The sequence below is a fragment of the Palaemon carinicauda genome, chromosome 23 (assembly GCF_036898095.1).
Source record: "Palaemon carinicauda isolate YSFRI2023 chromosome 23, ASM3689809v2, whole genome shotgun sequence".
NCBI lineage: Eukaryota > Metazoa > Arthropoda > Malacostraca > Decapoda > Palaemonidae > Palaemon > Palaemon carinicauda.
Genome location: NC_090747.1, coordinates 70082113 through 70097579, shown reverse-complemented (window position 1 = coordinate 70097579; position 15467 = coordinate 70082113). Strand labels below are relative to the sequence as shown.

Genomic DNA, 15467 nt, shown 5'->3' with positions numbered 1-15467 from the left:
AGAGAGAGAGAGAGAGAGAGAGAGAGAGAGAGAGAGAGAGAGAGAGAGAGAGCTTGGGTTCCTCTGGTAATCATCTCTACATGATATAGAGGTATGATTCTCACCCCACCTGAGTACATTTGCTAAAGAGATATTCGAGGTAGTTTTTAATGAATCCCATTGGCATACAAATCATTTAGTAGATTCCTAGTGAATGACAATTTATACTAAGCGGATGTACCTGACGTCCATGGATACTGTATATTTAGGAAAACTATAAAAATATCTCAAAGGGATATAGGCTTCTCCAGGGGAACCATTTTCCTATTCCTTCCAGTGATTAGGATTGGTTCGAGCTATCTATTCATTCCTCATCGCCACTTTGTAGACGGATTAGCCAGTCCTAATTAGAGGGAGTTGGCATATGCAAATTATATTAGTATTGAAGAGCCAGATCATAAAAAAAACTTATAAGTTCTCTCTCTCTCTCTCTCTCTCTCTCTCTCTCTCTCTCTCTCTCTCTCTCTCTCTCTCTCTCTCTCTCTCTCTCTCTCATGACATACCCAAGGAGAGAGTTTTGGAAATTGCATCCGAATGAATCAAATCTCTACCACAGTGAGCGGTTTAAAAGTAACCGAATATCCTCTTAATTACGTTCTCCTAAGCATCTGTTTCACAATAACCGACGCACCTCTGCTGTATCTACTTGTGATTGGTTGCCAGACTATATAAGGTGTACCTTTTACACAGAACGTTAATTGCCCTCCATAGACATCAAAATGTTCTTTCTTAATGAGGGGTCGGCAGATCGTATTGCCATGGAGGTAGGAAACAGTTTAACCGATTCATAAAGAGATGTGAATGGAACTTATTCCTATGGATGTAGGGACCAGGGAGACCAACTTTCCTTAAAAGATGTCAGCAGAACCCATTCTTATAGACATTGAGATCAAGAAAGTGTCAAAAATCATACTTTTCTAAAGAAAAGGACCTACTCTCATTGAATAGGGGACAGGGAACCTATTCTCATAGAGGTAAGTGTAAGCAAAATTTACTTTCTTAGAGATTGATATCGCAAAAAAAGAATAGGTAATAAAAATCAAGTACAATATATTACACATATCTGATGGCACAGCATAAACAAACCGTCTGTAGATACTCACGAGCTCTGGAACAAAGACATTAGCCAAGAATTGTCCTCGTTTTGGGGAGTCGGGGTGCTGGGCGAAGACTGTTTGGGTGCCGGGTAATAGATAAGGCAGATCTTCACATGGGACATATTGCATGTGACTATTTTTATTAGCTGCTATTTTTCATTTTTTAATCTTAATATTAACACTAAAATTACGTTTTCCACAGGAATATTTCTTATTAGTATAATAAAGTCTATCACACTTGTGAAGCTGGTCTAGTGTAGAGTAAATATTTTATTTATGTATTTTATTTGTGTATTTAAGATGTATATAGCCAGCTCTTAAAGTGAGTTCCTCTCTTGTAGGTTTAAGTAATTGTTTGTTAATTACGTAAGACTTTCGTCATTCATTTTGTTTTATTATTCATTCAAGTCAGTATAAGTAAATTTATGTTATTTTAAGGAATTAACTTTATTTCATGGATTTTGTTACGAAGTCTTATGTAATCTCGTCTAAGTATGTTGAACGAACCATACGAGGTTTGAAAACGAGGGCTTATGTAATTTTTATATTTCCACGTAGTTGGAATGTTCTCGAAAACCCCAGAGTTAGTTTTAGCTTTTTTTTTATGTTTTGAGGAGGTAGGTGGGTGGAGTTAGCTGATAGAGGGTTGCTTTGCAAGCGAGGTTAGTTTGCCTGTTTGATAGACGTAGTTGGCAACTTTGGCGCCGCTAGGCCTTGCCCTCAAGCTTCGAGAATGATCTACTACAGGGGTCGGGTAACTATTTTGGGTGTTACCTCAATAGAATTTGTAGTAAAATAAATTTACCCCCACACTTGGAAGTACTCTGGTGGACAAACCAATTTACTTATAGAATTCATGGATGATAAATAAAGGAAAAATGTTTAATTGGTAATTTCATCTACCATAGGAAATAAAAGTCTGTCTTTTTGGCATAGAAATAGCAAACAAGAAAAAAAAGTAGGAATCACATTTATAAACAAATAAAACACTTTTTTTAGTATTACATGGCGCACAAGCAAAACTACTGACCATCATGTATTTCAAATTCAAATTGAAATTTTATTGAATCCACTATTATGGGGAAAAAAGTTTATCCTTTCTGGCATAAGAATGGCACACAAAGAAAAATAATGTTATTCTTTCTGGCATAAGAATGGCACACAAAGAAAAATAATGTTATTCTTGGCATAAGAATGGCACACAACGAAAAATAATTAAGAAAATATTGAAAACTTTAATATTTTAATGACAGATTGAAATCTTTAATATTTTCATATCAGCTACCTCAGGCTTTGGAAAAATGATACTGTTTCATCTTGGATGCAACAAACTCGAAATTAGGGATTTTTGAAGTTACTGCTACTAGGATGCTGTCTTCAGGATTCAACCGGTTTCTGTATTTTGTTTTTAGATTTACAAGGGTAGAAAAACCTTGTTCGCAAAGGTAGGCTGTTGCGAAAGGTAGTAGCATTTTAGTTGCTTCTATGTGTGCAGTTTTATAAGCCTTTGCAGTTTTTGACATCCAAAAACTTGAGAGATCATCCTTGCTCTCAAATTCCATTTTTGTTTCATTGCTGGAACGAAGTTCAATAAGCTCTTCTGCCAATCCTTCAGGCTGTTCAGGCAAATCAGCCAGCTCACTTTTGAAGGGATTTACAACCCAGCTGACAGTATGTGAATCAAGTTCTGGAAAATAGTCACAGAACCTATTTCTAAGTTTGGTCAGGTGCCTTGTGACTGACTCCTTTATGTCACTAAGACTGCAGTCTCGACAGTCTTCCAAAGACTCTCCCAGTTTTGGAAAGGCAGCAGTCTTATTGGCCTTTATATTCTGGTTACAATACTGAAGCTTTGAAACAAATGCTGAAATTTTTTCCCTTGCTAACAGGAGATTGACTTTCTTTCCTTGCAATTCCTTGTTCAGTTCGTTTACATGTCCAAAAATGTCAGCTAAGTATGCAAGAAGAGCTAGCCAGGTTGTTTTTCTGAACTTTTCTGCAAGCGTGTGTTTTTTATCAGTCAGAAACATTTCGAGTTCTGTTTTAAGAGCCCACACTCTATTCAGGACATTTCCACGTGAAAGCCACCTGAATTCCGTATGGAAAAGAAAGGTTGAATATTCAGCCTCTCCATCCTCACATAAATCACGAAACATCCTCGTGTTTAGTGCATGCCCTTTTACAACATTGACAATCTTAACCACATCATTTAACACAGCTTCCACTTCTGGTTCCAAATTCTTCACAACTAATGCCTGGCGATGTATCATACAATGGATGACTAGAATATCTGGATTCTGTTGTTTGGCCAAAGCCACAAAACCATTGATGTGACCAATCATGGCAGGAGCTCCATCAACTGATACTGCAATACAATCTTCCCACTTCAGATCAACACTTGGTTTTTTGAAGCATGCATCAACCTTATTGAACACATCAATACCACGAGTTCTCAACTCAAGAGGAGAACACAACAACATTTCTTCTTCGATTTCATCAGAGCCCCTATATCGAATGTATACCATCAATTGTGAATTGCTACTTACATCTGTAGTCTCATCAAGTTGAATGGCAAACTCTTTACTTTTTTTTTACTGAAGAAATCACTTGTTCCCTCACATTTTCTGCTAAGATGGAAATTCTTTCTTTAATAGCTCTAGCAGACAAAGGTACTGTATTCAGTTGTTTAGCTACTTTCTGCCCACACATTATTTCTGCCATTTTTACAGCCGCAGGCTTGATTAAGTCTTCACCAATAGTATGTGGTTTCTTGTTTCGAGCAACCAACCATGCCACTTCAAAACTAGCTATTGCAGCTGAACGTTGGTCAAACATTGCACTCTTGTTACTTTCCAGTCTCTGTCTTTTGACTGTTTTTCCAGATTCTCAAAGTATTCCCGTGGTTTGGAAGACAGATGTGAATGAACCTTGTCCAAGTGTTTCTTCAGTTGATTCTTTTTGAAAGACTCGGCAGTCAGTACTTTCCTACAAACTACACATTGAGGCTTCATTTGTCCTTTGTCCTCTATTTCTGTGAACCCATAATTAAGGAACTCTGCCTGCTATGTCCTTTTCCTTGCTGATGCCATCTGAAAATGAAAACAAATCAGGACTTACACATACGATGTAACATTAACTTATTCACCACACTAAACGTTAACTATAATCACTGTCAGTCAACAGACTTCCTCCACCAACGTAAACTGCTAGTTAAAATCAAGCATAATCGTCCAGCCAGCCACTCCATGACGCCACCAACACAATCCAAACTGCCACCACCACAACCACCACCTTTCACTCCTTTTCTTCTTCCCTTTATCCAGGCCTCCCTTACCTATGATCGTGGTTGTTCCTCCCGTAACACCCCAGGTCAAAAATCCACCAGGTAGATGACGAGGGGCTAAATAAAGACTGATAAGTCAAGGAGCAAATGCCACCACCAAGACAACAACGCAAAAGCGATCTCACTGAGGGTTAAAAACAGTTTCAATACTGATGAAGCAGTTTCAATACAGATATTTCTCCGTTTTCATAGTTTTAAAGATCGTGGGATCCTCGATGCATTCTTTTCTCCAACTTTCATATCAGTTTCCCTTACTTAGCACATCCACATCCGTAGCACGTTCATTACCCCCAAAAATTTCTAATTTTACCCCATTTGGGGTAATATACCCCTGTTCCAGACCACTGATCTAATTGAACGATCTAGAAGTTTTTAAGTCAATATATATGTGCCCCCTAGGAAATTGTGATCTGCAGAAGAGATCTAGCCTGTCCCTTAGTAAGAGCAAAGTTCGTCCACCCTCTTCTCTCATGTGCCTCGAATGTGTGCCTTCTCGAAAGTGAATAAGTTTATATCCAACATATATCGTGTGTAGTGTGTTCAAACATTGATAACTCCATTGAATGATATTTCATGAGTATTGCATTATTGTAAGTACGGGTTTAGTATAGATTTTTGTAACTGGCCCTGTGAGATTTAGGTTATAAACAGTGATGTGTGTTTATATTGCTATCTGTTTGGAACCCTCGTGTGAGCTAAGACACCTAAGCGTATCAGTTACTTTTATGTAAATTTCTTTAGGAGTTTAATCATTAGTGTTAAAGGTTAACTATTGTCATTAATTATCAAGATTAAATATTTTTTATGAATTAATTTTCATTGAAACAAGTGATTGTATAATTTTCATAAGTATCTTTTTCTTGTCTTAGTCTAAGGTTTTGTTCAGATTTAATATTTTGAGTGATTCATTTTGGTGATAATTTTCTGTATTAATATTATAGATTTTTATAGATTATATTTATTTTTGTAAAGTGTGCTTTCTCGATCACCAGTATTTCTTACAAATCTCTCTCGTAATCCCTGACTAAGAATCGAAGTAAGAGGTTGTATCGAATAGTTCAAGTAAAGTAAATACCTAGTTTTGTTTTGAGGGTACATAAGAGACCTTTGGATATTCAGTGTTTTTATATATTGCTGTCTGGGAGTTGCATAATTTCTCAGAGCTCTGGTATTTATCAAGTGTAACAGATTTATGTTGAAATCAACAGGTGAGTTTGGAACTTGGAAGGCTGTGTAATTTGCCAACCATAATATATATATATATATATATATATATATATATATATATATATATATATATATATATATATATATATATATATAAATATAAATAAATAATTATTCCTTGATGGAGCTGGTGCCAGAAACTTTCAGTCTTCTGGTTTCTGGGGAAGTCCTCCTTTTGTAACCCAAAACAGTAGATATACTATACAGAATAAGTCATTCCTTGGACCTGCAAAGGAATAGTGTGGTCGAAAAGAAGTACATGATATGGCCTATGCTTCATCGGATTAAACCCAAGATATCACGCTTTTAATGTAAGATTTGTACCGCTTACACATCGAGAAAACATCTTAACATATATTAAAAATGATTTCGGCGTGAATTTTAGTTCTTCAATGTATCTGATTTTAATTATATAAGTTGACTAAAATGCTAAGCCCAAGTCATGCCAGATATTACAAATCCCAGCAAAGGTTTGCAACTTTTTTTGAGTGTTCATTGATGTCCGTAAGGGAATAGAGATCTATATCAAATGGAGTGTGATATCTATTCCATATTCACCTAACATTACTCGTACAAAAACGTTCCGTTGAACTTTCGCTGATAGTTTGATAATTTGGACGAATCTGTATGTGATGAAGGTTCGATCATAGGGATTTGATTTACTTCTTATGCTAGATTCATTTCCATAATCCTTTGCCTCGTCGGTACATTTTGTTTAGATTTGGTACCGAGGGGATCAATCTTTTTGTGAATTTCCCTAAAATATAGAATCCTGTATTGTTTTAGCTGTGACGCTGTATTCAAAGTCTAGTCTATAGAGAGAGAGAGAGAGAGAGAGAGAGAGAGAGAGGAGAGAGAGAGAGAGAGAGAGCGCAATAGTAAAATGGTTTGACAGGCAGGGACAGATCGAGAGAGAATATGTGGCTCCTTTCACATATCCCCTATTTCCTCATAGTGCTGGTAACAGTAGACTAGCTTTGGCAAACGTCGAGGACAATGAGGGTATGGCAACAATGATGCTAACTGGGCGATCCTAAAGGGAAACAGACTATTGTTGTTTATCGCCTCGTTCCTTTCTGAAGACTACAGCTACCACCAGCTGTCAGATTCTTCTTTTGCCATTTTATTGCATATACGTTCTTTTGTTGCTGTTACGATTTCTGTTTGTTTATTTGATCTTGGTCTACGTATGTAAGGTAGTGACTGAGATCCTTCTTATCTATATTTTTTATTTCTTAGCTGATTGGAAAGATGGGTGAAAGAAGAATGAGGACAGCTAGCTAACTAACCATGGTAGGAGGAATAGTTTAGAAAATTAGGTGTTAGTAAGAGTAATGTATTGTAAAGCTTGGTTTCATACCAAGTCCAGGGAATAATATTATTCCTTTGTATGCCAGGATATCACGTTATGGTGAATTATTTTGATACTTTGTAGAATTGAATTCTGTTATTTTTATTCATGTTTGTATTCTGGCTTTCCTGGCTATTAGCGTAGGATATTTTGATTCTGAAGTTCATCCTTGATTATTTTGCAAAATGGGAAAATTGGAGAAATCTGCGAAGTTTTTTAGAGAGACATATATTTTTTCTGTTAATTTTCTGTGTTTCTTCTACATTTCTTATACGTCCCGAAAGAGGAATTGATGAGTCCAGATCAGATTTATTTCCGGGTGTAAAGTCTTCATCTGCCTGGTCATTTTCTGAACTTTCTGCTAAAGGTCAAGTTCATTATGCAATTTCACCAGATTTTTGTAAAGAATATCAAAACTATATATTTTTTGAAACTTTATTGTATAAGGAATCAGAAAAACAATGGTTATATAATGTCCTGATACTTATATAGCCGCCGTTTTCAGGGACAAGGAATCCAATAGCATCAAAATAAATAAGCTAGATTCAACGGCAAACTTATGTGACTTGAATATTCTGTTAGTAACCATTAAAAGCAGCATGTTCCATATGACAAAAATGTGTATTATGCAACCAAAGAGTCTTTACATATCGCCATCATCTTCTTCATCAGTTTCATATTTTTTCTGTGTGTCCTCATCCTTCTGATACTCATTGCTGCATTGGCAAAGATGAGTCTAGGATAAGTTTTTTATGAGTGTAGGATAAGTTTTCTGTTCTTTAATAACATCCAGCCGAAGAGCAATCTGTTTTGCATTGGAAGCTAATTGTCTCAATTGAACTGTAACGACATCTGTCATGTTTGGTTTCATATGGCCCTTGGACTCGTGATAGCCATTCTGCAGGGGATCCAACTGAAGGTCTTGCAGAGGAATGCTGACCTTTTCCCAAAATCAGGCTTGGATACAGACTCCATGGACATGTTGTCTCAGAGCTGAAAGGGTAGGAGTTACCTTGTCACTTTGCTGACATATGCTTGTAGAAGGGATGCCATCGCAGTTTGGAGGAGATGCCTGTAGGGGAGTAAGCTGCAAAGACGAAGCTAGACAGAGTGACCAACATAGTTTTGTTCACGTTTTCCTATGGCAAAAGCATCTGCAGAGAACTGATTACATCTCTATCTGCCTTCACGTAGACTTGCGGCCAGGTTGTTTTACCTATATAAAGAGAATCGTCTAGTGTTGTCAGCGCCAGTGAATGAATTGAAGACTGGCAAAGCGTTTGGTCTTTCTGCCCTTATGGATTTCCATATTGATTCTATTCACAGAGGCCATGGAAATATATGTATTCTTCTGCATGAGGTCATAGTTTGCTATGATTAACACCATGACATCTATGTCTGGGGAGAAGAAAATCATCTGAACATCCAATGGGTTTTCTGTGCTGCCAGAAGTATACCATCAGGAGCAAAATGGGCTCTTGGTGTCAAAGTGAATTCATGGTTCCCAATGGCCTCTTTCTGGTTGAATTCTTTGCTGATTGATTGATTTGAAGTTCTCTGGCATCCTGACATCGAAGGTCATTGACGCCGATATCGTTTTTTATAAATAAAGATTAATAGAATATTCAATTAAAACCAGAGCGTAAATTTGTTATAAAAGTTAAATAGCATTAAGGAGACCTGCTTCGGATATAAATCTAAAAATTCCACTAGAAGTTAATATGCTATAAAAGTTAAATAGTATTAAGAAGACCTGCTTCTGATATGAATTTAAAAATACCGCTGGCATTGTACGACACATCATGTCCAAGGATCTTGGCAAGGATGAACCTGCCATCTTCACCACGAGCCTCAAACAGATATCTATTTCTTTCAGAGCTATAAGTGGGGCATTCAGTCAACAAATGCCTCACTGTTAAGGGTATCAAACATTCGTCACAATATGGTTGGTGTTGGCCAGCCAGCAGAAACTCGTGGGTCATCCGGGTGTGACCAATGCCGAGACGACAAAGAGTAGTCTCCCATTTTCGGGGCATCTCATTATACCTCCAAGGGGATATACCAATCGCAATTTCTCTCATCTTATTTTCGCTTAAACTATCCCAATGCTGTTGCCAATTTTTATAAATAGAATTCCGAATTGCTGGTAAAAAATCATCACAAAGAATGGGATACCTTCTTGGTAGCAACTCGGCTGCAGCACTCTTTGCCGGTGAATCTGCCTCTTCATTTCCAGACACACCTACGTGTGCCGGAACCCAGCAAAATCGAACTGTTATACCTTTTAGGCCAATAATTAAAAGCCACTTCTGAAATCTTTAAAACTAAAGGGTTACTAGAATTAAAAACCTTCTAAAGCTTGAAGAACACTTCTTGAATCACTATAAATGGTAATATTGCCCTCCTCTTTTAGCGCTATTATCTCAATAGCGGTTAGTATGCCATATAATTCAGCAGTAAATATGGAAGATATTGGAGGAAGTGCCCCTCTACAGTTAAAAGAACTACTATATACTCCAAATCCAACGCCAGCATCAGATTTGGAGCCATCGGTATATATAAAAGTTGATTCCCTATGTCCTTCAACATGTTCCATAAAAAGAGACCTAGCTTCTAAGTCAGTCATGTTTTTTTTTTAACACCAATAAAATATTTACAAAAAGATATTTCCACGGAAGGGTTAATGGTATCTTACATGGAAGTACCTTACCTCTAATTTTATCAAGACTTTAATAATTGCTTTACTCGAAAGCCATAAGGTTGAGGAGAATTTTTATGATCTTGTCTAACTTATTCTTGAACTCGTTTACCGTGTTCCTGTTTACTACATCCGCTGAGAGAGAGAGAGAGAGAGAGAGAGAGAGAGAGAATCTTCCTGTTGTTATTAGATAATTTGATCAGGTTACCTAGAGAGAGAGAGAGAGAGAGAGAGAGTGGCACGAATCGCCCCTAGAGATTATGAGAGAAAGGAAAGTCTCGTGCTTTAGAGCAACTTGGCCTTTTCTCTTCAGGTTTATGTATCGTTCGCTTAAAAGTTATCAGTGTCACGGGGTAATCACTGTCATTGCAAATTAAACGACAAGGTGATATTAGGAGTTTTTTTATTTGTAGTTTTGTTATGAGAGATTTTGGTTTCCGCCTCTCTCTCTCTCTCTCTCTTCTCTCTCTCTCCTCTCTCTCTCTCTCTCTCTCTCTCTTCAGCGGATGTAGTAAACAGGAACACGGTAAACGAGTTCAAGAATGACTTAGACAAGATCATGAAAAATTCTCTAAACGTTCAAACCAAATTGTTCTACCCCAAGGACAAATGGAGTCTCCCTGGATGGACTAAAGTGTCTGAGACATCTAAAATCCTTGTAACTCCTTTTAACACTTTTCTCTCTCTCTCTCTCTCTCTCTCTCTCTCTCTCTCGTACTAGTCTAATTAAATAAGAATACTGATACTAGGTTTTTTTTATCTACCGAATGACTTTGTAAACCTGTTTATGATTTTTTATTTTAGATGATAGGAAATTTCTTTTTGGCACGTATCGCCCCATTAGCTCTATACCTGGATGACCATAATTTTAATAATATTAATCATTTTAATATCTTTATTAATAATAATGTTTTTAGTAAAGAGAAACGTGAGGTGAAAAATTTTCCGGTGCTCTAGTGTCTAGTCAGGGAAGAGATATTTTTTTTTTCTATTTCTACAATTATTATCCCTCATCCCTCATCTATTTAGATATATTCATATGCCTCTTAAATTAATCCATCTTATTGATGGATTAAGAATTTTAATTACCCGGCTTTACCAATTGTGCCCTTTGCATATTTACACAATTGTTGTTGAAACGATTTTTTTCCGTATTTCCTTAAAGGTGTCTCCAACATGAAGCACGATCATTGGCAATGACCTTTGAATATAAATCTGTTTACGTGAAATTCTACATCATAAGGATGATATCTCGTTTCTTGTTTTGAAAGTCACCGTTCCTAAACTCTTCTAATCCTCGGGTATCATGAGACCTCCTTTACCTTGTTCAATAAAAACGTATTTTCACTATTATTACAATATAAGCATAAAGATTAATATGGAACTAATCTTAATGTCATATTCTTGGTGTAGAAGGAAAGAAAAGGATTATTTTAATGATTGCTCCATGTTGTTGTGTTTTTTTTTTTTTTTTTTTTTTTTTTTTTGAGTTCGGAATACAATAATTTCCTTTTCATTCTCATTGGCACTTTTTAGGGTGATAGGGTGGTATTTGCTTGCTCCAAAATTCTAGGGATATGGAAGGCAACAGTACAGAAGTTATTAAATCTGCTGAATTATCGATTTACCAAGTCCCCGTTAAGGATATTTCTACAACAGCTGTTAATTGTTATGATAGATTTTAATTACTTTTGAATTATACACTTTCCTCCTTAGTTTACTAGGTTAATCATCCCCGATCCTCAACTAGTCATTTAGAATTAGGTTTCTATCCCTATGAACAAGCCCACAATTGGCAATAAGCTACCAGGTACAAAGTTCCCAGCAGAAGTTGACTGAGGCCTAGTGCTCTTAAGAACCTGACACGCAGTCTCCATCCCTGAGATTGAACTCAGTGCCAAAGAAATCCAACATTTGTTTAAGTTTGTTGTTGTGTATCGTTTTTGCTGTTGTTCCTACATTTGGACAAGAAGCGACTTATCCAAGGCAAACCAAAATCATTATATATATTATTATTCGCATTGTGTTGTTACTGTATTTGAACAAATATACTTTTGCAATGTTGAAATTAGTGAATCAAGGCGATCCAGAATTATTATTATCATTGTTATTGTTTTTTGTTGTTGTTTTTAGGAAATTCCACGCATTCATTTCCTCTCATTAGACGAAAAACATCATTGGCAGTCTTAATTTAACCTTTTTTTCTGAGCTCTGAGCCAGAGCTGGTTTTGGTAGCTGGAAGGAATAATAAATCTACTTCGATATTCAGTGAAAAAAAAAGCTTATTCTGTAAATGATTTATGTCCTCGCTTAAAAACAAGATTGTGAACCGGTAAAGTAGAATAAACATTAAATATTGTTATATGCAATTAAAAAAGAAATGCTTTTTATTTAGACCAAATGATAGCAGAATTCAGAATTGATATAAAATTATATGATTATAGCCAATTATTTTTTAATTCGTGTATAATATTCCAACAATAGGCGAGAAATAAGGTTTAATTTAATTTGAACCAAAGAAAAAGATATCCAGATAAAACTTGGAACCACTTTTATCTCTTATCTTATTTAAAGGAAAATATATTTGCCCTGAAAAGAAAGATGCAAGTTCATTTTGTGAGTCGGTTGAATATCGTTCCACAAATTATAAGCCCGAAGCTTTTCTCAGAATTCTATTTATATCTCCTCGTTCATATGTTAATTGGCCTGGGGTCATGTGGTTTAGTTGGTTCGATCGGAATTACGTATATTTATTTATTTTTTTGTCTATTTATCTATTTATTCACTTACTTAATTGATTTAGTCACCCTATTTCTTTTCGTTAATCCCATAATGAAAAATATTCTCTAGTATTTATCAAAAAACACATACAAAAATATACATGCACACACACACACACACACACACATATATATATATATATATATAGTAATTTTGAACATTTAGAAGCGTTTTTTTCCTATTCAAATAAGTCTGTATATAGCATTTTAGCCACAATTTGTGGCTAAATTCTATGTCACTGTCGTACAAGTTTCCTGGACCAGGATTTGATTCATCGGCCGGCCAGAAGCTATTATCTTTGAGTTGATTTCCCCTTGGGTCTCTGATCCCAAGGTACAAGAGAGAATCCAGATATTAAAGTAGTAGAATATATGGCTTATTTGAATATATATATATATATATATATATATCTATATATATATATATATATATATTATATATATATATATATATATATATATATATATATATATATATATATATATATATATGTATATATATATATATATATATATATATATATATATATATATATATATATATATATATATATGTTACCGTGCTAGGCGGTATATCTTAACAATCCATGTTTGTTAACGGTTATACAAGTATAAGAGGATGATTAACCTGGTGAAGTAACGAGAACTTTGGGTGTGAAGGGAATGCCACCATAAGTTCGATAAAGTCACTGGCAGCAGGGTGACGGATTGGTTTTAAAGCGATATACAAGATGTCTTTTCGGCATTTACTCCTGATGCCTGGCGGATGATCTTACTGTAATTGGTATGGACTGACAGGAGTCACTTGCCTTAGTTTAGATAGGCACTGCACATCACAAGGAACTGGCTATCCTTTGATGAATTTAGCTAATGAATCCTCATGAAGTCGGTCTATGGAAAGCGAAAATGATAGAATAGCCCCTAGTCCCGGACATAGCGGAGTGCTAAGAATCTCCCGGTTTACAAATACTAAAGAAAAATAGAAAATTGGCCCTAAGTGAAACACGCTGTAAGGGGATTGGTATCGAAATCTTAGATTCAGGAAGAACAGATGGAGTTGGAAGAGAAGGGGGTAGGAATGATGATGACACCAAGAGCATAAAAGGCATTAACGAAATGGAGAGCTGTAAATAGTATATTGTTACTGGCAAAGTTCAAATCAAAGCAGTGCAATATGAGTATTATAGTTTGCTATGCTCTAACAAATGGTTCCCCTGAAGAAAGGAAAGATGAATACTATAAAGAACTGCAGAGTGTAAATGATGAGATCCCGTAGAAAGATAAGAAAATTGTGATTGATGACTTCAGTGCTAAAGCTGGCAAGAATTATCAAGGTATAGAGAATTTGATGGGTGTTGGGGGTCTTGGTGAAGTTGCAAATGACAATGGAGCACATTTTATAAATTTTTGTTCAACATACAATCTTGTTATTGGAGGTACTCTTTTTCAGAACAAGGACGTCCACAAATATACATGGACTTCACCATGTGGCAATTACAAAAATCAAGTAGATCACATAGCCATTAATAAAGAGAGAAGGAGGACTCTGAGAAATGTAAGAAGCTATAGAGGCGTATATATTGGTAGTGATCACCAGCTCCTCATTGCCACACTGGATTTAAAACTGAAAGAATTCAACAGAAATGTAGATATAATATCTAAGTTTGATACAACTAAGTTTCAAGAAGATGAGCACAGAGAAACATTTGCAATTGAATGTAGGAATCGATTTGCAGTCCTAGAGACTTTGAGAGACGAAGAACAGACAATTAATGAAGAATGGTGTGATATTAAGAACATATCAGTCAGTTGGTAGTGAAATTTTTGGACCTGCAGTTACAAGGAGAAAGTCATGGATATCAAATGATACTTGGGATACTAGAAAAAGGAGACAAAGACAATTTGATTATTGAAAGTTTTCGAGGAAGAAATGAAAATTAAAATGTAGATTATGCTAAGGATTTTGATATCGACAGTGAAGTCAAAAGAAAATCAATCCAGAAATGACTGGAGAGAATATTTAGACAGTAAGCAGGTGAAGCTGACAAAGCTATGAATTCAAGCCGTGGTTATGATGTAAGAATTGCACATAGAATTATTAATGAAATCTTTACTGGGGAAAAGAAGGAGAATCATTTACCCATTAAAAAGACAGATGCATCTGTTATAACAACAGAAGACGACGAAAGGCAACTTTGGATGGAATACTTTAGTGAGGTCATGAATAGGAGATATGAAAGGAATAATTTGATTGATATACCTGAAGTTGAGGATGACCTTGATGTGTCCATGAAGGAATTCAGTGTGTTTGAAGTCGAAGCTATCATTAAAATACTAAAGAGATGGCAAACCCCTGGATACGATGGAATAACTGCTGAGATTATTTTGTAGAATATGGCGTGAAGAGGCAAAACCTGATGAATGGGAGTTAGACAAGTTGGGGAAAATGGCAAAAAAAAAAAAAAAAGATCTGACTGATTGCAATAATTACAGAGGCATCACACTTACGTCAGTTGTCATGAAAGTATATAGTATGCTTTTTCTAAAGAAACTAGGGAGAAAGATTGATGAAAATTTGAAAGATGAACAAGCAGGATTTCGAAAAGGTAGAAGTTGTACTGACCAAATTTTCCTTTTGAGATATGTAGTATGGTAATGTGTAGAATAATGAAATACACTTTTAATGGCATTTATGGACTATGAAAAAAAGCCTTCGATAGTGTGCACTAGTCAATTTTGTGGAGATTCCTGTGTTATTATGGAGTTCTTCTTAAATATATAAACTTAATTAAGTCTCTTCATGAGCATAGCAAGTGCAAAGTTAATGCTAGTGTAGTTCTGTCAAATGAATTTGAAGTGAACAGTAGAGTACTCCAAGGGAATGTGTTGCAACCTATGTTGTTTATCCTCTTCATGAATTTTGTAATTCATA

General features: G+C 35.7%; 1 protein-coding gene across 1 annotated transcript; it reads right to left on the bottom strand.

Moving 5' to 3' along the window:
- Positions 1-2422: 2422 nt before the first annotated feature.
- LOC137617653 (protein FAM200C-like) lies at positions 2423-3661 on the bottom strand. The gene has a single exon (XM_068347656.1). It carries the CDS (start codon positions 3659-3661, stop codon positions 2423-2425), a length of 1239 nt encoding a protein of 412 aa, XP_068203757.1.
- Between the last annotated feature and the right edge of the window lie 11806 nt (positions 3662-15467).